Consider the following 23,588-nt stretch of genomic DNA (forward strand, 5'->3'; position numbering starts at 1 on the left):
CCTAAACCTATGTCCTCTAGTTGTGGACTCCCCCAATCCCAGGGAAAAGACTTTGCCTATTTACCCTAAACATGCTCCTCAATTTTGTAAACCTCTATAAGTTCATACCTGACAAATTTGTTAGAATTCTTTGAAAAGTTATTGAGCAAGTGAGACAAAGGAGAGCCAGTGGACGTGATCTATTTGGATTTCCAGAAGGCCTTTGACAAGGTGCTGCATAGAACGCTGCGAAATAAGGTAAGAGCTCAAGTTGTTAGGGGCAATGTACTGGCCTGGATAGAGGATTGCCTGTCTACCAGGAAGCAGAGAATAGATGGCTGCCTGTCTCTAGTGGAGATATGCAGTTGGGACTATAATTATTCACATTATACATTAATGATTTGAGAGAAGGAATTAAGACATTGTTACTGAGTTTGTAGATGACACAAAAATAGTGAAGGGATGGGTTGTTTTGAGGAAGTGGCGAGGCTGCAGAGGACTTAGATATACTAGGTGAGTGAGCAAAGAAATTCCAGAAGAAATACAATATGGCAAACTGTGAGATTATGCATTATTTTCTAATCAGGGAAAGGCTTAAGAAAGCTGAAATGCAAAGCACTTGGGAATCGGAGTTCAGAATTCTCTTAAAGCTAAATTGCAAGTTAATGATTAAGAAGGCAAATGCAATGGTGGCATTCATTTCAAGCAGCCGAGAAGACAAGAACAGAGGTGTACTGCTGAAGTTGCATAAGACTCTCGTCAGACGATATTTGAAATATCGAGAAAATGTTGGACCCTGTATCTAACGATGGATGTGTTGGCGTTGGAGGGGGTCCAGAGGAGGTTTGTAAGAATGATCTTTGGGATGAAAGGCTTATTATTTGAGGATCAGTTAAGGACGCTGGGTCTGTTATTCATGGAATTTAGAAGAATGAGGGAGTGATCTGATTGAAGCTTAGAAAATATCAAGAGGCCTAAACAGGTGGAGAAAATGTTTCCACTAGTAGGAAAGACTGGGACCCAAGGGCACAGTCTCAGAGTGAAAGGATAACCCTTTATAACTAAGATGAGGAAGAATTTCTTCAGCCAGTGAATTGTTAATCCATGGAACTCACAGCAACTAACAGCTGTGAAGGTCATGTCATTGAGTGTATTTAAGGCAGAGATAGATAGACGATTGATTAATAAGGGGATCAAAAGTAATGGAGAGAAGGCAGGAGAATGGAGTTGAGAAACATATCAGCCATGATCAAATGGTGAAGAAGAATCAATGGGCTAAATTACCTCCACTACCTTTTTTGCTGACTCCAGCATGAGGCCATCAAACACATCGTCCTCACTCAACCACTGTAAGCACTAAGTAGAGACCATTTCTTTCTCAACAGTCTTATCAATCCTCTGTAACTTCTATCATCTCATCCTAACATCCACATAAGCCAGTTTCCATTAAATTGCCAATGTTTTTCCTTTATATGTTACCTCCCCACTGGTTAAGACCTTAAGCACATTTATAGGTAAAGAAATTTACTTCTTTCAACCAAAAGCACTAGATCTATTGCTTACAAATGCAGTCTCCTCCAAATATGGAAGGTCGAATGCGAATATGGTAACCACCTTACAGATCACTTCCACTCAGACCATAAACATTAAACCATGCTTCCAGTCACTGCCAATTTCAAAGCACCATCCTTCCCCCAGCTGCATTTGTGTCTTAGGCCTGCTGCAGTGTTCCAATGAAGCCCAATGAAAGCTGGTGAAAGAGCAATTCATTTTCCATTATGTACTCTACAGCCTTATGGGCTGAACATTGGGTTCAGCAACCTAAGATCATGAACTCTGTCCTCCATTCCTTCCTTCTTACCATCATAATATCAGAAATAAGGATGTTCGCTGATAACTGCGCAAAGTTCAGTACAATTCACACCTCAGGTACTGACATCGTTCATAGCTGCAAGACCATCAAGACCAAGACAATATTCAGGTTTGTGTTGATAAATAGCACATAACAGTCACGCCACGCAAATGTGCCAATGACCATCCCCAACAAGAGAATATAACCATAATCATTTTGTAGATGGTAAACACTGCTGCCACTATGTGACAGTGGTGAAGGGAGTGAATGTTGAAGGTGGTGGCTAGGGTACCAATCAAACAGTCCACTTTGTCATTAATGGCATTGAGTGTCATTGACTGAGAACCAGTTAACTCCTATCCCATTGAAGTTGGCTTTCCAGCTGGTCTGTTCTTATTCTAGACGGTTCTTTGCCCTTTTCATCGTCAGCCTCAACTTTAAGGTATAACAATCACTGTACTCTCAATATTCTCCCACAAACACCTGATCGACTCATTCCCAAAACTAGACTGAATAGTACTCTACCCTCCTAGTAAGCTGAAAATTTACTGCTGGTCAACACAAATCTTGACCCCACTCTAGGGACTCTTGCCTCTTTCTGCCCATTATGTCGTTACTATCCCAGTCTATGGTCAGATGATTGAATAAAGTTCCCCCACGATAATTCTTGCTTCCCTGTCATGTCCTTGAAATTTCTCTCCATCTTTCCAAAGAGTTATTTTCTTTCAAATGCATCCAAAAATATAAGTGCATTGAATTTATTCCTTCTCTCTAACCAAGCAGATTGTGACCTTGACACTCTCAAAGAATGAAAGCAATGTTCCCTTTAATCAAAAAAAAACCCTTTTTCTTCTTTACTAAAAGAACTTGTATCCAGGAATATTTAACATCCAGTCATGACCTGGTTTGAGGCAGGTCTGTGTTTTGATCATATTTCCACATGTCAATCTTTGCCTATAACTTACCAATCTTACTTACAAAGTCATGAGTTTTCAAAAACACTACCCAAAATTACAAGAACTTAAAACATACTGTACATTTTAATAACAAACTTACTGCAATGTAATTATCAGCCTTTTCTCCTTTGTCCCATCTCACCATTAAGTAACCCATACTGTCATATTTGATGCAGGTAGCATACTGGAAATCAAGCCCTCTTTTCATGACGTCTTTACAGAGTTAGAGTTTTTGCAAGTGCATACAGAATTCCCTATTTACCTGCCTTTTTAGATCGAGATTGCCAGTAAGTACAGACAAAGTTTTTGGACTTTAAAAGAATGAATATTTATTACAAATAAATGAACTGTAGCTTTAGGTAAACAAATACGAAACATCAACATATAACACTACTAGTTAAAGCTCTAATCCCTTTATAAAACTCCCTCTACATACACATGCAGACAGACCAAAAAGAAACATTGTTATTATGCGTGGAGGGAAAACTGGGAAGGTAGTTCAAATGCACCTATCAATACAGTTCACTGAGGTGGCCCTTTTCACTTGCCAGGACTTGCTGTTTGGATTTCTCTCTTCTGTTGGTACTTTCACTTATCTGCAAGAGGTACAGTCTCAGTCTTTCATAACTCTAAAGTCTCTGACTTATTGGTTAACAGCAGCTTACAGCAACTGGTGAGGGAAAATAAACTGCCTGCTTTCTTCAGGCTTTAGGTGCTTTTTTACTGTTTGGAAAAGGGAGCACTATCCTTTCTGGTAATGCGATGGTTTCTGCTTATCTTGTTCTCATGTGCAAGCTGTCCAGTTGCCAAGGAGTCAATCACATTGCTGTTGGCAGGCAGAAGGCTTTTTAAAAATATTTTTATTTAAAACTTTTTCAAATCTTTTACAAAAGCAACTAAATATATATATAAAATATATAGAAAAAGAATATAATAAGATAGAGGTAGTACAAGTGTCATATCACAGTACTATTAATAATAAACCACCTACTATTCTACCAAAACAAACATATCTACTTAATTTAAACTAAAATACAATCAAATTAAATAGAAGCTAAATTAAGTTGAATTCAAATTAACTTAAATTACATCACATTACTTTATTTCACTCACTGCACTTCCACTGAAGCTCTCATCCCTGGGAGCACCAGTCGTTGGCCCTGTATCTCCCCAACTTTCCCCCTCCCAGGGTCTCATGAGCCTCCCAATCCGACTCCCATGGCTATACCATGGCCCTTGTTAATATTGCTGATAAGTCCACGTCTACATAATTTAGAAAGGGCCACCATGTCTTGTAAACCCACTCTGTTTTAGAACATAGAACATAGAACAATACAGCACAGAACAGGCCCTTCGGCCCATGATGTTGTGCCGAACTTCTATCCTAGATTAAGCACCCATCCATGTACCTATCCAAATGCCGCTTAAAGGTCGCCAATGAATCTGACTCTACCACTCCCTCGGGCAGCGCATTCCATGCCCCCACCACTCTCTGGGTAAAGAACCTACCCCTGACATCTCCCCTATACCTTCCACCCTTCACCTTAAATTTATGTCCCCTTGTAACACTCTGTTGTACCCGGGGAAAAAGTTTCTGACTGTCTACTCTATCTATTCCTCTGATCATCTTATAAATCTCGATCAAGTCACCCCTCATCCTTCGCCGTTCCAACGAGAAAAGGCCGAGAACTCTCAACCTATCCTCGTACGACCTACTCTCCATTCCAGGCAACATCCTGGTAAATCTTCTCTGCACCCTCTCCAAAGCTTCCACATCTTTCCTAAAGTGAGGCGACCAGAACTGCACACAGTACTCCAAATGTGGCCTAACCAAAGTCCTGTACAGCTGCAACATCACCTCACGACTCTTGAATTCAATCCCTCTGCTAATGAACGATAATACTCCATAGGCCTTCTTACAAACTCTATCCACCTGAGTGGCAACCTTCAAAGATCTATGTACATAGACCCCAAGATCCCTCTGTTCCTCCACCTGACCAAGAACCCTACCATTAACCCTGTATTCCGCATTCTTATTTGTTCTTCCAAAATGGACAACCTCACACTTGGCAGGGTTGAACTCCATCTGCCACTCCTCAGCCCAGCTCTGCATCATATCTAAGTCCCTCTGCAGCCGACAACAGCCCTCCTCACTGTCCACAACTCCACCTATCTTTGTATCATCTGCAAATTTACTGACCCATCCTTCGACTCCCTCCTCTAAGTCATTAATAAAAATTACAAACAGCAGAGGATCCAGAACTGATCCCTGCGGAACTCCACTTGTAACTGGACTCCATGCTGAATATTTACCATCTACCACCACTCTCTGACTTCGACCGGTTAGCCAGTTTTCTATCCAGTTTTGTGGTGCACCGTAAGGTAATCTTGAGGGAGATGCTCCATCACGAGCCTGCACCATCCCATCAGACCTGGGGATTTTTCCAATGCCCAACACATTAGAATGTTCTTCCTCGCACAGTGCGTAAGCATGTTACACAGTTTCTTCCCGTGTTCCCCAGAGAGGGCAAGTTTGGCAACCCTAGAAGAAGAAATACCAGATCCATCTTGACTTCAATTCCCAGGATTTCCTTCAGCTCCCTCACTATGGCACTCCAGTATCTCAGATCTTGTAATATGACCAAATATCGTGCGTAAAAATGTCTCTACTAATTTGACATTTGGGACATCCTAGAGATGATCCTCTCTTGAACCTAGCTCGCCCCTTTGGCGCCATATGAGCCCTGTGTAAAATCTTCAATTGCATGGCCTGCGCTTTGTTACATATATGGAAAAATGTCAAGAAAACCGCAATATCTTCCCATGTTTCCAAAAAAACTATCCTCTCCTAGTTCCCAATTCCAAGTCTCACAAAGTCTTTCCACATTTCCTAAGGCACGCCCTTTCTGTAAATGATACAGAGTACAAACCAAAAGAGCACCCGTACACTGGAGCACTCTTTCCTTCATGTCTGACTTGTAAGGCTGAGCCAGGAACATGGCCCTCCTATTTATATAATCGCTTATCTGAAAGTACCAGAAAAGGTTCCTATTCGACAATCCATATTTCTGACTTAGTTGACTAAACGACATCAAGACCTCCCCATCAAATAAGTCTCCCAAACAAGAGATTCCCTTAGGCCAGAGTCAACTGCCCCAGGTTTAAATCCTGGGCTCCTGCCATCAGGGTAAACGACGAGGTCTTAAGCCAATTGCCCTCGTCTTGCCTCATTATCCTCAAAGCTTTCTCCGTATTCTTACCCTGCTCAGCCACGGATTTCATCTTATCCATGAATAATAGATTAACTAGAGGACATCTCAACTGCGAGACTTCAACCCGAATCCCCCTGTACCCAGTCACCCACAAACGCTAACGGGGTGCTTATTTGTTATCTCTTCAAGTCTGGAAAGTCCACAACACAAACCCCATCCCCCCCAGTACAATTTTTGTATCAATCAGGGTACGGATTTCTCCAGATTGGCCAAGAACAAAAGGACATCGTCAGCGAATAGAGTGATCTTATGCTCTCCCGTTCCCATCCTTAGAGCCACTATTTAAGGGTCCCTCCTGATAGCCTCAGCTAACTGCTCAATTAACAAGGTAAATAACCTTGTCGGTTAGCTCTCCCAATACTAAAATTATATGACTTATACAACACCGCCAATCACCTAGCAAAGACCCCCCCCAGACCAAAGTATTCTAGGATCCCAAACAGGCATGGCCATTCTACCCGGTCAAACATCTTTCCCTCATCTACGAACACCACCAAACCCAGGATCAATCTTTGCTGGCATACTTGCAGTATGTTCAGTACCCTCCTGATACTGCTGGAAGAGTTACAGTCCTGGATAAAACACATCTGACCTTCTTTTATACCACTGGGCAATACCTTTTCCAACATCAGGGCCAGCACCTTTGACAGAATTTTAACGTCCACATCCAACAACAAAACTGGTCTGTATTAAGCACATTCTTTGGGGTCTTTCCCCTTCTTTAAAATGAGGGTGATATTAGCCTCCCCAAGAGAGGGCAGAAAACAATCCTGAGTATATGAATGACTCTACATCCCCAAAAATGGCTCTGCAATACATTTATGAATTCCTTCTAAAACTCACTTAGGAATCCATTTGGCCCCAGTGCTTTGCCACCCTGGAGATGCTTTACTGCTTCATGCATCTCTTGTATCATCATTGGCACATTTAACAGGGAGGCCTGTTCTGCATTCATACCGGGAGGTCCAGGTTCTCCAAAAAGGTCTGCATTCTCACTGCACAATTTCGCCGCCCTCCAATCAGTATAACTCTACAAACATTCCCGAAATCTACCACTAATCTTCTTCAACTCATGAGTAACTGTGCCAGCCCACTCTCTGATAGATATAATGGATTGCAAAGCATTTTCTTTCTAACCAGATATGCCAGGTATCTACCTGGTTTAGCTCCAAATTCAAACAATCTTTGTTTAGCAAAGGAGACATTTAATTTATCAAACATCCAAATAAATCCCAAACCCCCACCCCAGATCTCCCTCCTTGCCCAGAGGGGGCAATCCTTCCAATCCTTGCAACTATCCGGGCTCCTTCCAGCTGAGGCCGTGCCCCAGTCCCAGGCAATTCAAAGACAAAGAGAACATGTTATTTACATTCCTGAGAGTTAACAATGGACGCCCACTCACCCATCTCCACACCTCTTCTCCATACATCTGCACCCCAGATATAGCCACCCCCAATCCAGAAAATGACAGCAATAAAAACCCCAGATAATAACCAACCAGTCAAAATGTTAAATAAATCAGGTTTTACACAAAGGCAGGACAGAATCTCTAAGACCGATAACCATAAAAAGGAGAGAAAAAGAATGGCGGTGGGTGCAGAAAGAGAAAGTAAAGAAAAACTGTACCATTGTCCATAACATTGCCCCTTTCTCACCCCACCCCCGACCAGAGTCCTTTATTTCAAAAAGTTCACAAAGTCCCTTGCCTTTCTGCCAAATCAAAATTATAGACCTTTCCTCTGTAAGCAAAACGCAACAATGCCAGGTCTCTCGAGGTTCCTTAATTTCCCCTTGACTTCATCAAATGCCTTTCTCTTCTTAACTATGGCTCCAAAGAAGTCTTAACAGAACATTACTCTTGAGTCTTTAAAGCCTGTGGATCTCTTCCCAGTTTTTTTACTATTTCAATCATTAACTGTTTTTCTTTATAGTGCTGCAGTCACACTAGGACCGGGTGGGAGCATGGGTCCAACCTCGACCTGCGCATTGCGATCTGGCAGGCACGCTCACCCGGCCCGACTATCTCCAGCCCCAGGAGCTTCGGAAGCCACTTCGACAAGAATCCAACGAGGCCCTCGATCCTCCTCATGCTCCGGGAGATCCAAGAGCTGTAAGTTCCTTTCTACTTTTACTTTCCAGGTCATCCACTTTTTCTTGAAGGGCCCAAACTTGGTCTGCCAGCATTCAAATCCATCCTCCCGAGACCTCCACCATGGTCTCCAACGCTGTGGTCCTTCGCTCGACTGCTTCCACTGATCGGTCCAGTGTTTGGATTGCCTGCTGATGCGTCTTCAGCATGGTAGGTATCGGCTCCAGCGCTGTCTCAATCTTTTGTCAGAATTTAGCAAAATCCTAGAGTAAATACTGCTGCCCCATTAAATCCAAAGAGGCTGCATCGGGAGTTTAAGCAATGGATGCGGGCACCCCAGACATCGGAGGGGAGTGCCCTGCCTTCTGTACTCTTTTTGCCTCCTTTCCTTTATTCACATTCATCCCGATCTTAAAGCTGTCAAATCACAGTTTTAAAAGCTCTCGATGTTCATCAACTCTATATTATCTATTTTTTTCTCAGGGGTGGTCAACAAGGAGGGGATAAAGGTCCACCTTGCCCAGGTTACAGCATAGAGCCCAGCACAGCAGACCTCTCAGACTGCCGCCATCTTGGATCTCCCGGCAGAAAGCCTTTGATATCAACAACTAGTCAGCATCACCCCACAGACCAGACCAATCAACTATTTATTGTCAGTCAAATTTCATTTTGTACACATTTCCTAGCTCCAGTTCATTTGCAACTACACTTCTTCCATGGTTGAGCAGCACACACACAGTATGTACTGGTAACTTCATCCTAAAAATGCAGCAATACCTTACACAATTCTTAGATGTCAAAACAGTCATTTTCCCACTTTAGTTCACAATGAAAATTACAAAACAAAAGATTTGGTCTTTAAAATATCAATTTTCTTGGTTGGTATATTGTTTTACTACCAATCACATGTCACATTCAAGTGTAAAATCCAATTTATTAAGTCTTAAAAGTCTTTTAAAGTTTTCTTCTCAAAGAGAAATTGCATATTGCTAGAGATTGCAAAGACTTTACACATTCGCCCATAATTAAAAGCTGGCATAATTAATTCAATCTGTATAATTTGTTCACATTTACACTACAATGCAAATTGCTGATAATCCCTGCTATTCTGGAATTTTATTTGATGTTTGTCGTAAATCCAAATCAAAGTCAGTCACAAATCTTCTCACATGACTTCAGACATATCTTTTTGTTCTTCTGTAGAATCTCACAGTACATGGTCAACGTAATAACTGCTCAATACAACCCATAAAATAATTTGTTCTTGCATATCTAAGTTTTCTCTTGCCCTGAGCTGTCAGAGGATGTGGAGTAGGCGGGTACAATTGCAACATTTAAGAGGCATTTGGATGGGCATAAGAATAGGAAGGGTTTGGAGGGATATGGACCGGGTGCTGGCAGATGGGACTAGATTGGGTTGGGATATCTGGTCGGCATGGACGGGTTGGACCAAAGGGTCTGTTTCTATGCTGTACATCTCTATGACTCTGATTTCTGTGTAATAAGTTTCAGCCAGCCAACTCGCTGAATGAGAAAGGACTCCGGCCTGAAACGTCGATTTCCCAGCTCCTCGGATGCTGCCTGACCTGCTGTGCTTTTCCAGCAACACACTCTCGACTCGGATCTCCAGCATTTGCAGACCTCACTTTCTCCAAATAGCTGAATGATCCTTCTGTTTAAATGCAGAATTAATAATCACCTTCAGGACACATCACTAATCAGCCAAAATCATCCTGATAATCTGCTAACTGGCTAGGAGTATTTTCAACTCTTTTATTCCCCCATCCTAATGCTTAGGAATTGGGCAATAGGTTTAAATAGTAGATTTGGATTGGCTCAGGCTTGGAGGGCCAAAGGGTCTGTTCCTGGGCTGTAAATTTTCTTTGTTCTCATTCAGAACAAATGTTGTTCAACTACTCTTTTGCAAGAGTGCCAGCTTCTTCATTCTGAAGTTTTAATTCACTTACCAGAATCAAAAATTGCCCTTGTAGTTCCTCAGCAGTCACACAAAGTTGTTTAGGTTTAAAATAATAGAATCATTTGTTTCTCTATTAGCCTAAAGTACTACTGCTGTGGTCTGCTCTGACACTTATGCCTTGGGAAGTGGTGCCACAAATTTAATTCAGACCACTTCAATTCACTTCCAATTGTTTTTAACTCTGTCATTAACCTGATGTTTCACTGTCTTTTGTGCCTCAGAAATCAGGATTTTGTTTAAAAACCTCAGGTCAAACCACTGATCTTTACAATGGATTAAAGTCTATTGAGCTTAACCTTTATCTTCAATAACTCCAATGGATTTTGTGGAATGTCTGGAAGTCAAACATGGTTTCCAGTTAGATTATCTCCTAAAATAAAGTCAACATCATTAATTCTGACATCACTCCTGCCACAGGGTATATTCAGACGACACAATGGAACAGATAAACAATTCCCAATGACCAGTATCAATATACTGTTAATTAGCAAGTATTTCCAAAATAGAAATAGAATCTTATACTAATAATGAGAAATTAAGCCAACTCGAGAATCATAGAATCCCTACTGTGTGAAAGCAAGCCAGTCAGACCATTGAGTCCACACTGACCTGCCAAAGAACATCCCACCCAGACCCAGACCCCCTGACCCATCCCTGTAACCCTGTATTTTCCATGGCTAATCCGCCTAGCCTGAACTTCCCTGGACACTCTGGGCAGTTTAGCATGGCCAATCCAACGAACCTGCACCCTTTGGACGATGGGAGGAAACCCACATAGACATGGAAAGAATGTAAGTTCCACAGTTAACCCTGCACCTTTTCTTATTCTTCTATGGGCTAACTCTAATTGCTCTTGAACTAATTAGCTCCTGGGCCATTTCAGAGGGCAGTTAAGAGTCAATTATATTGCTGTGTGCCTGCAGTCATGCAACTAGAGTAAGTAAGGTCAGCAGATGCATTTCCTTAAAAGACATCGATGAACCAGATAGGATTTTATAATAATTGACAATGCTTACAAGGCCATTAACCTGGCTTCATTTTCAATTATAGATTTTAATTTAAATTTTAACATGATAGTATTCAACCCCATGTTTCATAATTATTAACCTGAGGCTCTTGATTAGGAGTCCAGTGACATTACCACTAAGCCACCACCTCCCTCCTCCTTAAGGATAATGACCTTTTTCGGTCTCCAACACCTCATATGTTCTGTTTGCTACACACTGTAAATACATTGAAGTGAGTTAAGGTAGAACTTGCCATTGGCCCAGAGGACACTGGCTGCTCTCATAGAGATGACAACAGCTTAACACAAGCGTCATCATGCCTCGGATAAAGAGTGAGGTTAAAGCGGGACATGACCTTAAATTAATCCTTCGTGTGACCTCAGTTGGCACATGAATTAAACCTCGGCTGTCGGCATCACTGTAGTAGTGGTTTGTCACAGATTTCACTCACTGGTACAATTACAAATGTCACCAGCTTAGTTTCTAATTCTTATCAATTTGCTTTTCCATGCACTGTCTTGATGCAAAAGTAGTATATTGGTTCTCTTGAACAATGCATATCTCCCACATTGTGTTTTTCACCACTCTGAAAACATCTGTCACTTCATTTCAGCTTCTCCCCTCACAGCGATTACTATTCTGTTCACTATCTCCTCAGTTTTCTGTTTGCCAAGGTTTACTGCCAGTTGTGTTTTTGGGACAGATTGTAACCATCAGCCAAAACAGCAACCTCTCTGAACTTAGAAGCCTTACAGACTTCCAGATGGTAGACAGGGATCACTGCTTTTAAAGTTTTCCATTAACAGGACCTCTCTGAAATTTTCAAAATCTTGCTCAGACTGCTTGCTCCATACCATCAATCAAATTCAATGTCTTGTATAAACAAATTCCAAAAATGTTCTGATTCCACCTCTTCCTCTGATTTCTAAACTTTTGTCTGCAAGCTTTTGGAACTAATTCAAATGTATTAAGCACAGTAGTATTAATCATGTTATAACATTGGACTGTTCACCTAGAAGATCTGAACAACCTGCAACACTTGGTTCACAATTCTCTCCGCCATTGAAACTCACAGCAACTTTCTCAAATGATACAGAATATATTTCAACTCCCTCTTCAATAAATTTAGGTACCAGACAAATATTTCTTACCAAATTAAAATCAATTCATAGCAAAGTGTTTCAACAATTCTCAGTTCACGTTATCAAAACGGTTCTTGGCTCAGTTCAAATTTTATGGCCTCGCTCAATCTTTGTTATTCAACACTTTCTTATATTGCTGAAATTTGTCAAATCTTTTCTTCTTATATTCAACTTGAATTTGCAGAATACCAATAAAGGAGAAACAAATATTTATACAGTTTGAGAAGAGAATGGTGATTGATTGGCAAATACTCTGATTGGTAGAAGCACACCAGTTAATAATAACTGATAATTAACTTAAAGTTAAATTTTAAATCAGCTAGATTACTCTGATTTCTCAGTGCAATGTTTTGACCAAAATATCAGGGAATAGCTGTCTCTTATTGTTGAATTGAAACAAGTCCAGTGAATAGCATCGTCAGTCTGGCTTGTGATGTGGTGCACTTGCATGTATTACAAACTAAATATATTGACACACAATGTGATGTCCTTTGCAGATAGAAAGAACACGTGCGTGCACTGCATCTCTTTCAATATCAATAAATTTAGCTACTGTAGCTTCTTGTTCCTTGATCCAAACTATTGATACAAATTGTTAAAAAGGCCCAGCACTGATCCCTGGGGCACACCAATCATTACATTTTGCCAAACAGAGAAAGATCCATTTATGCCTACCATTTTCTGCCAATCAACAAATCTTCTACCCATGCCAATTTGCTACCTCCTTCACCACAAGCTTTTATTTTCTGCAGTAACCTTTGATGAGGCATTTTATCAAATGAGCTCTGGAAATCTTAAGTATAGTATGTCCACCAGATCCCCTTTAACCACAGCACAAGTTACTTCTTCGAAGAATTCCAATGAATTGATTAAATCCAATTGCCTTTCCACAAAATTATAGTGACTCTGTCTGATTAACTTGAACTTGTCCAAATTCCCTGCTGTAACATTTTTTACAATAGGTAACAGTTTCCCTCTGATGTTAAGCTAACCAGCCTGTCATTTTGCACTTTTTGCATATCGGCGTTTTTGAAAAAAGGCATTGCATTCACTGTTTTTGTATATAATGGAACCTTCCTAATCTAGGGGATTTTGGAAAATTTAAACACATGCATCAATTATTTCACCAACCACTATTTTTTTTTAAGAAAAGCCCAAGATGAAGTCCATCAGGACCTAAGATCTTGCAGCCCATAGCTACAACAATTTGTCCAGTGCCACTTCCCTTGTGATTGCAATTTTCTTACAATTTTTTGGTCTGCCTTCTATTTCCAGATTTACAGCTGTAACTAGGCTGTTACTTGCATTCCCTATAGTGAAGATTGATGTAAAATACCTGTTATCATCCTATTACAAAAGATAATCATTATTACAAACCATTTGCAAAGGTCCAGCATCTCAACATTGTAAGCTTCCACTTTAGTTGCCTTGAGACAGTGTTGCCCAATGCCTCAATGAAAATCTCATCCAAAACACCATTACCATCTCTTTATTGAAGAGTTTGTGCTTGTTAGAACATTGAGAAAAATGCTGTATAATTATTTATTTTTTCAAAAAATCTCCACCTCAATTATTAATTGAAGACTGGTTGCCCATTTAAGACATTTTCTACTTGATTATCAGTGTATTCCCAATATTAGAATCTGCACCAGACTCTCTACCCTCAGAAAACACAGATGCAAGTCTTTGGTGCATTGACACAATATCATAATAATCAACATTTGATTCAAGACTAAATAATAATAGCTGAGTATAAATATCGTAATAACCACTACAATCTGAAATTTTGTCAGCCTTTAACTGAACATTAACCTCTTTTCAGATGCTGTGCATTTCTTAATGAGAACAAATGAATTGTTGAAGTCATATAGAATTCTCAGTGTTTGATCTTGGTTTATGTATTCAATTTTACTAATTCGTAGATGATGTCTGATTACTTACAAAATTTACAATTGACAATATAATATCTGACAAAATATATTGTTCATTTCAGAGACCTGATACACTAATTTTAAAATCATTTTAGACAAGGTAATCTTACACCATAGCTGTAGACCTCCTTTCCAATTAGATTCAATGGTCTGAATTTCTGAAATGTTCTCCTGCACAACCACCAAAACTTTGCCAGAAGACCTACGGAAACCCTGGAAAAACAGCATAAACAGTCAAAATGAAGACTTTCCAGGGTTTCCATGGCTCTTACACCAGCACTCTGACAGACAAATAGGAGATCTCCATGAAAATACACACTCAAAGATTTCTAAATACAAGAACTGCTTTGCTTTCTAACCCTTGTCAATTACCAAGTATTGAATTTGTTATTATTCATAACAGGTTATCCAATGGAAATTTACAAAAACGTTGTTGATTGGTTGTTGCACTCCCACTTCAGTCAACCACAGAGCAGAAAAATACAATCAAATAAATCAATGCTGAAGGAAAGTTATCAGATGCTGTATTTACAGAAAAATATGGAAGAAAGTAACTTGATAGCTTACCCAGACTGACTTGTAGCTGGCCCTTCTGATCCTGGTTGGGCTATGTCAGGTGTGAGAACGTAAAGGCTATTATTCTTCGGCAAGTGAAGAGACCTCAGAATAGTCTGCAGATGAGAAGCGATCAAATTAAAACTCAAGGATTTAAAACAGATCAAACTCAGTAAAAATAAGGTAATTCAAAAAGTAACAACCACCATGCTAACAATCGAGAAATCTAAATCCGAAAACTAAACAGTGCCAAATGTCTGATCACCACAGTCCTCACATCAATTTGATAACAAGATCAAATCTCACAGGGTATGAATCCTCAGTACAGTGCATGCTTACTCCCCAAAGCCTATCCGCTATCTACAAGGAAGTAGTCAGGAGTGAGATGAAATGTTTTCCACTTGCCTGGCTGAATTCAGTTTGAATAATACTCACAAAGCTCAGCGCTATCCAAGACAAAGCAACTCACTTGATTAGCATTTCATCCACCAACAATGTATAGTGACATTAGCATGTTACATCTACAAGACGCACTGCAATGCCCTTGGCTCTTTTCACAGCACTTCCAAGCCTGTAACCTCTACCACCTGGAAGATCAAAGGCAGCAGAAACGATGGAAATACCAGCACCTACAATCGACTCACCATCGTGATTTGCAACTATATTGCGTTACTTCACTGTCATAAGGTCAAAATCCTGGAACCTCCTTTCTAACAGCTACGCAGAAAAGGTAGCACTCCACCTTATTCAGAACAATTCAAAATAAACAGTAAACATTTGACTAGCCCAAGATATCTTGCGAATGCATAAATACAAAAGTGCTGCTCTCCTACAGCTCATCATCACTGCCATTAGTTCTTCAATGAAGGACATAACATCCCTATGTGAATTTACTTCACGCACATGAAGACAATTACATAAATGTATTGCACAGGGACTGCTAAATTAAAAGACCAAGGATGTTCCTGTAATCACATAATACAATGATAAGAGAATTGAGTAATTATAAAATATCAATTTCCAATTAGTCTACAATATCTACAACAGATCCAGTAAAATGCAAGGAAAAGTACAATAATGGAGAACTTTAAAAAATATAGAAAACTTTAAAGCCATTTCAAAAACAGTCCATACAATAAGATAAAATTAGAAATAAACCTGGCTGCACAAGGACAGAAACAAGAATCTCATATCCAAGTTGTCATATCATTATTTTACCTCTGTAAAAAACACAATTTAGCATCTGCTTAGAAAACAAAATTGCTGTCACAACCATATTAGCAAAGCAAACATCTAGTAGTGCACAGATCTTGCTGAATTTAATAAACTGCAAATGTTAGCAAATTCTATATAGCACTGCAATACGTGATGGAGCTCGTTGGATAAATAAACGAATGAATAGATTAACTTTATACCATTTACTTCATCTTTCGGCTGTTCGGATGACATTTCAATATTAGGTTGGCTATTGAGTTGATGAGTTATCAAGGGGAGTTGATGGCCTAGTGGTATTATTGCTGGACTGTTAACCCAGAGATTCAGATAGCGTTCAGGGTACCCAGGTTCAAATCCCACCACGGCAGATAGATGAATTTGAATTCAGTAAATATCTGGAATGAAGAATGTAATGACTGCTTTAAATCCACTGCCAATTGTCTGCAAAATCCATCTGGTTCACTAATGTCCTTTAGGGAAATCTGCCATCCTTACCTGGTCTACTTACTTGCCATTCCAGATGCACTGCAATGTGGCTGACTCTCAACTTCCCTGTGGGCAATTAGGAATGGGCAATAAGTGCTGCCTAGCCAGCAATGCCCTCATCCCACGAACAAATGAGAGGAGCTGGAGAAGCATCAAAAAATACCAAAGGATGGAAATAGCAGAGACACAGGTCATTTACCTTTTAATCCTAGAGGCCTGGAGATTTGGCCCGTGTTCAATAAAGGACATATGATTAAGGTTTTGGAGAAGATTTGTGGCTCAGGTTACGAATCCGGTTGTCTGATTGCTTGCTGAGCTGGTGGGCTTGTTTTCAGACATTTCATCTGATGATGCTAGGTAATATCATCAGTGAGTCTCCAGTGAAGCTTTGGTGTACTGTCCCTCTTGCTATTTATGGGTCTTGGTTTGTTGTGATAGGTGGTATCATTTCCAGTGGTTCTGTTTTTGAGAAGTTGGTAAATGGGGTCCAGAACTAAATATTTGTTAATGGAGTTCCGATTAAAATATCAGGCCTCTCAAACTTCCGCCCATGTCTTTGTTTTGCCTGTCCCAGGATGGATACATTGTCCCTGTCGAACTGGTGGCCTTTTTCATCTGTACGTATGGGATGCGTGACATGTCAGTCATGTCTTTTGGTGACCAGTCTCTCAGTCAACTGGGACCCATTATAGAAAGGCAGCAAAAATGTATGGTCAAATCATGCATAGCAATTTGTACTTTTTGATGATCCAACAAAAAATGTTGGTAAAGACAGTGTAGTTAATGTGGCATATTTTAATCTTCATCTGATAATATGCTACATAACAAGCTTGTCAGCAAAGTTAGAATGCATGGAATAATAGGGACAAGAAGCAGCATAAACAGAAAAAAATGGGTTGAGAGAGAGGGAACAACGATAGTTTTTTGGATTGGAGACAAGTACATTGTCTTGAAATACATTAATGAGCAGAGGTTACAGCCCTAAAATGTACAAATGACAATGCTTGGAAGTATTGAGAACTGTGAGGAGGACAGCAACAAAATTCAACATCGTAGAGACACGCAGAGTCAATGTGCCATCTATCGAAAAATTAAAGCTAATGCAGAAAAGTATAAAATGATTAATTATGGTAGGGAATGGCCAGCAAGGTTAAGATGAAGCAGTTGTTATTATCTCAGCTGATATTACTACTGGTCAAGTCTGATCCCAGACTGAAATTTGGTTTGATAGATTTTCGTTTAGGTTTTAATTAGTCGGTCTTTCACTGAAACACAGATTCATCGCACCAGATGCGATTTTAACAATAAAACAGAAATTCATGACACAAAAACAAAAAAAACCAAACTATTTACATATAACACAAGTTTAAAGATTTTGAAAAATATGGTAAAATACAATCCCACTCATCACAACAGAACTCCTTTACAATGTTCACACCAGAAAGAATTCCATTCTCTGGGCTTAGTCTAAATTTCGTTTAATAGTGGCTTCAATTCCCAATGTTGAGAATCTAATAGCTTTTTCCTCGAATCTTCATACAACTGAGCTTAGACTTTTTCAGTTTCAAATCATTCCCAACGACATTAAAAAAAAAACTACTGGCCTGGAACTTGCAAACTAAACTACTTCCACAGAGCTAACCAAATTTTAAACCAATTCCTTTTCATGTGGACCAACTTTTTTGCATATCAATCTTCTACGAAACTGCCCAATTCAAAAGGTCTTCCTTAACGTGGGGGAGACATGGGGGACTCACCCCCATCCAAAAAAAAATCATTCTCTGACCTTCTAAACTGAAAGCCTGATGCACATCTCTTTATTTGCTTGTAAAAGCTCTCCCGACATAAACAAATTACCCACAAACTCCAAGATTCTCTCTTTCAAATTTTTTTAATAAAAGAATTCACCATGGCGGCAGAAAAACGCACATAATCACTAAACTCTTTCAGACACACAGATCAAAATCACATGCCCCGGTTCAAACTCTAAATTAAATATTAAAATTAAATACATCACAAACCTTACATCACAAAGGAGTTGTAAAAGGGATGCTGGAATAGAGGAACTGAAGGTATAAATCAGTGCAGGTGGCAGGACAGGTTGAAAAGGCAGTTAATAAAGCATACAAGGTCGTGAGCTATACTGAGTGTACAAAATGAAGTTATGATAAAACACTGGTTTGACCTCAATGAGGGTAGTGTGTTCAAATCTGGTCACCACCCTTCAAAAAGATTATGATGGCATTAGAAAGGGTTCCAGATGGATCGGAGAAGAAGGGGATCTCCTCCTTGACTGACCTCCTCCTTGCACTCCCTTGATAGCAAAAGCATCCTTCCTCAGGTAAAGAATCCAAAACTGCACACAATATTCCAGGTGCAGCCTCAACTTTTATGCACGGTTTGAGGCACAAAACGACGTGGCATTGAGGAGGTCCACACCCCCTCCCAATGACCAGGTGCTGTGCCTTGCCATGGCAGAAATTAGGAAAACCCTGTGCAAAGTCAACCCATGTAAGGCTGCTGGACCAGATAACATCCCTGGCAGAGTGCTCAGAGGATGCCCTGACGTACTGGTAGATGTTATCACAGACATCTTCAACATCTCCTTGAGTTGTGCCATAGTTCCAGTGTGCTTCCAGGCCACGAACATTGTGCCAAAGTAGTCTTCAGCGACCTGTCTTAATGACTACCACCCTAATGCACTTACACCCCTGGTCATGTAGTGCTTTGAAAGGCTCGTCATGAGGAATATTAAGACACTGCTACCTCCCCTCAATGGATACCCTGCAGTTCACGTATCAAGACAACTGCTCAACAGATGTCATTTCCACTATCTGCCCCTCACCCACCTGGAGAAGAAGGACCACGGTGTTCACAGACTTCAGTTCAGCATTTAACACTAAAATTCCTCAGCGCCTGATTGGAAAGCTGAGTCTGTCGGGCATGAATACCTCCCTCTAAGTGGATCCTGGACTTCCTGACAGTCCAGATCGAGAACAGCATCTCCAAAACCATCATAGTGAGCAGAGGGCCGCCCAGGGCGGTGTGCTTGGTCCACTGCTGTTCAGCCTGCTGACACACAACTGTGCAGCGATGCACAGGTCAAATCACATCATCAAGTTCACTGATAGTACAACTGTAGTGGGTCTCATCCGCAAGAACAATGAGTCAGCATACAGAGAGAAGGTGCAGCAGCTAATGGACTGGTACAGAGCCAATAACCTGTCTCTGAGTGTGAACAAGATGAAAGAGATGATTTTTGATTTCAGGAGGCACAGAGCGACCATTCTTCACTGAACATCGACGGCTCCCCCATGGACATCATGAAGAGCACAAATTTCTTGATGTACACCTGGCAGAAAACCTCACATGGACCCTCAACACAAGCTCCATAGCAAAGAAAGCCCAGCAGTGTCTCTACTTTGTGCAGGCTGAGGAAAGCCCACCACCCACCCCCATCTTCACCACATTCTACAGAGGGTTCATTGAGAATACCCTGAGTTCCTGCATCACTGCCTCGTTTGGGAATTGCATCACCTTGGATCGTAAGACCAGACAGAGGACAACAGAGAAGATCGGGGACTCTGTTCCCTTCATTACAGATATTTACTCTGCCTGGAAAGGATTCTGAGAGATAGGATTCACTACTATTTGGAAAAACAGAGTTTGATTAAAGATAGTCAGCATGGCTTTGTGAGGGGCAGGTCATGCCTCATGAGCCTTATTGAGTTCTTTGAGGATGTGACGAGACAAGTTGATTAAGGTCGAGCAGTGGATGTAGTGTAAATGGATTTCAGTAAAGCATTCCCCACAGTAGGCTCAATCAGGAAGTTAGGAGGTATGAGACACAGGGAAATTTGGCTGTCTGGGTACAGAATTGGCTGGCCAAAAGAAGACGAGTGGTAGTGGATGGAAAGTATTCCGCCTGGAGGTCTGTGACAAGTGGAGCCCCACAGGGATGTGTTCTTGGGCCTCAGCTCTTTGTAATTTTTATAAATGACTTGGATGACAAAGTGGAAGGGTGGGTTAGTAAGTTTGCCGATGACAGAAAGGTTGGTGGTGTTGTAGACAGAGTGTCGAGGGCTGTTGCAGGCTACAACAAGATATTGACAGGATGCAGAACTGGTCTGAGAAGTAGCAAATGGAATTCAACCTGGATAACTGTGAAGTTTTCCTATTGGAAGGTCAAATTTGAATGCTGAATACAGGGTTAAAAACAGGATTCGTGGCAGTGTGGAGGAACAGTGGGATCTTGGGGTCCACATACATAGATCCTTCAAAGTTGCCACCTAAGTTGATAGGGCTGTTAAGAAGGCTTACAGTGCTTTGGCTTTCATTAACAAGGGGATTCGATTTGAGTAGTGAGGTTTTGCTGCAGCTCTATAGACCACACTTGGAATATTGTGTCCAGTTCTGGTCACCTCATTATAGGAGGATGTAGAAGTTTTAGAGAGGGTGTAGAGGAGATTTACCAAGATGCTGCCTAGATTTGAGGGCTTACCTTATGAAGAGAGATTGAATGAGCAAGGGCTTTTCACACTGGAGACAAGGAAGAAAGAGAGGTGACTTGATAGAGGTGTACAAGGTAATGTAGACTTTTCCCCCAGGTCTGTCACGGGAGGTCATAATTTAATGGTGATTGGAGGGAGGTATGGGGAAATGTCAGAGATAGGTTCTTTACACAGAAAATGGCGGGTGCGTGGAATGCACTGCCAGAGGGACATTTAAGTGACTGCTGGACAAGCACATGGACGGCAATAAATTGAGGGGTGTGCAGGTCATTTGATCTTAGATGAAGGTAAATGCTCAGCACAACATCGTGGACCGAAGGACCTGTACTGTGCTGTGCTATGCTATTCTATGTTCTATAACTGTTTTCTTTAAATGGATTTCTGTGGTACCCTACTAATCACTGCCTGTCATTCAGAAAAAGACCCATTTATTCCTATTCTTTGGTTCACAGACAGGAAACAGTTTTCCATCCATCTCAGTACACTACCCCTAATCCAATGAGATTTAATTAAAACGTTAATCTCTTTTGTGGGAATTGTCAAGAGCCTTCTGAAAGTCCAATTAAACCATGTCCTTGGCTCCTCTGATCAACTCGACTAGTTACATCCTCAAAGAATAAATTTATCAAGCATGATCTGCCTTTTGTAAATCCATTCTGGATTCTGCCACTGTTTTCCAAGTAAAATCCTTGATAATGAACTCTCGCATCTTCCCCATTATCAATGTCAGGCTCACTGGTCTACAATTTCTTGTTTTCTCTCTGCCTCCCTTTTTAAATAGTGAAGTTACTTTAGCTATCCTCAAGCAGTTGAAAGAATGGCTGGAGAGATTGTGTAGTAAAGTGGATTGAGATTCTTGAGGCCTTGGGGCAGATTCTGGAGAGGGTGGAGTTTTACAAGCCAGATAGTTGCTGCCCAACAGGGAAGTGACCAATATCCTCAGGGGTGTTCACATACCATGAGGGAGTGTTTAAAATAGAACAGCATGGGGAGGAAACCTGATGGATGAGAACAAAAGTGAGGAAAAATAAGATGGAAATGGAAATTAGAAAGCAGAGAAAACAAAAATGAGTAGCCTAACAGCAAATAATTCAACATTACCTCCATGTTCTTGTACTTGTGCCCCTATTAATAAGGACAAGAATATTGTATGCTATATTCACTGCTCTCTCTCCTGTTCTGCCCATTGCAATGATCTGTGCGTACATACACTCATGTCCCTCTGCTCCTGCACTCCACTCCATCCTTAGAATTATACCCCATTTTACACTGTCTTTCAACATTCTTCTGACCAAAATGCATCATTTCACACTTCTCTACATTAAAATATTTGCCCACTTCAACATTGCCTATGCCCTTCTGGATAAAATTCCAAACATTCTCTAACTTCTGGCAGAATAAATTCCTTCACATCTCAGTTTTGAATGAAAGTCCCCTTATTCTCTAACTGTGTCTCCTAGCTCAAGACTCTCTCATTAGTGGAGACATCTTGACAACAGGAATTAGCCTCGTGAGTAGCCTCTTGAAATGCCCCCAGTGCTAGCATACCCATTTTTAAAATACCAAGAACTAAACTGTACGCAATACTCCGTATGTGGCCTCTCCAACATCCTGCAGATTTGGGACAAGACTTTTCAATTTTAAATTCCAACCCACTCGCAAGACCAAAATTCTATTTACCTTCTTAATGACTTGCTGCACCAAAATGTTACCAAATTGTATTTTATACATAAATGGACCTAGATCACACTGTACTACAATTGGTTGCCACCTCGCTCTATTTAAATAACAATCTGCCGACCAAAGTACACGACCTCATACTTTGAGACATGAAATTCCATCTGAGACTTTTTTGCCCACTCAGTCAACCTATTTATATCCCCTTGTAGATTCATTGCATCCTCGTCACAACATGCCCTTCCACTTATTTTTGTACCATCAGCACATTTAGATACTTTACACTCTCCTCTCTCTCTTCCAAGTCATTAACATGGATAGAAATAATTGAGGTTCTTGGACTAATCCTCGAGGAACTCTCCTAGTTATGTCTTTGCAACCTGAACAAAACCTATTAATCCCAACTTTCTATGAACCAATCCTCATCCATGCTAATGGATTAACTTTAATATTGTCCGTCTGATGTGGCACCTTTTCAAAGTCATAGGTCTTCTAGAAGACCAAATGCATTACATCTACCACTCCTTTATAGACTCAACTGGTTAGATCCTCAAAGAACTCTTGTAAATTTTGTCAAACATAACTTTCCTTTCACAAAACCACACTGACACTGTTTGATTGTATTAAGCGTTTCTAAATTTGCAAGTATTTCTTCCTTAATTATATTTTCTAGATTTTCCCCAATAACAAATTTTAGGTTAATTGACCTATAGTTTCTTGCTTTATTTCACCCAGTCTTCTTGAACACAGTGGTCATGTTAACCTTTTTCCTAGAACTATCTCAGAATCTTGCCAATATTTCAACCAAGGCTCCCACTTTCCCTGCAGCCATTTTCTTTAAAACTTTAGTATTCAGGTAATCAGTTTCTGGTGACCTTTCTGCCTTTGGTCTCATTAATTTGTCAATAACTGGTTCAAGAAATCAGCTTACCACCACT

General features: G+C 40.5%; 1 protein-coding gene across 1 annotated transcript in view; it reads right to left on the reverse strand.

Moving 5' to 3' along the window:
- Positions 1-23,588, reverse strand: part of faf1 (Fas (TNFRSF6) associated factor 1) — a 391,777-nt gene that overhangs the window by 289,128 nt on the left and 79,061 nt on the right. Inside the window, exon 6 of the mRNA XM_072574268.1 lies at positions 14,774-14,877. Within this exon, the coding sequence (XP_072430369.1) occupies positions 14,774-14,877 (104 nt within the window). The remainder of the gene's footprint in view (positions 1-14,773; positions 14,878-23,588) is intronic.

This window comes from Chiloscyllium punctatum, chromosome 7 (genome assembly GCF_047496795.1).
Source record: "Chiloscyllium punctatum isolate Juve2018m chromosome 7, sChiPun1.3, whole genome shotgun sequence".
Lineage (NCBI taxonomy): Eukaryota > Metazoa > Chordata > Chondrichthyes > Orectolobiformes > Hemiscylliidae > Chiloscyllium > Chiloscyllium punctatum.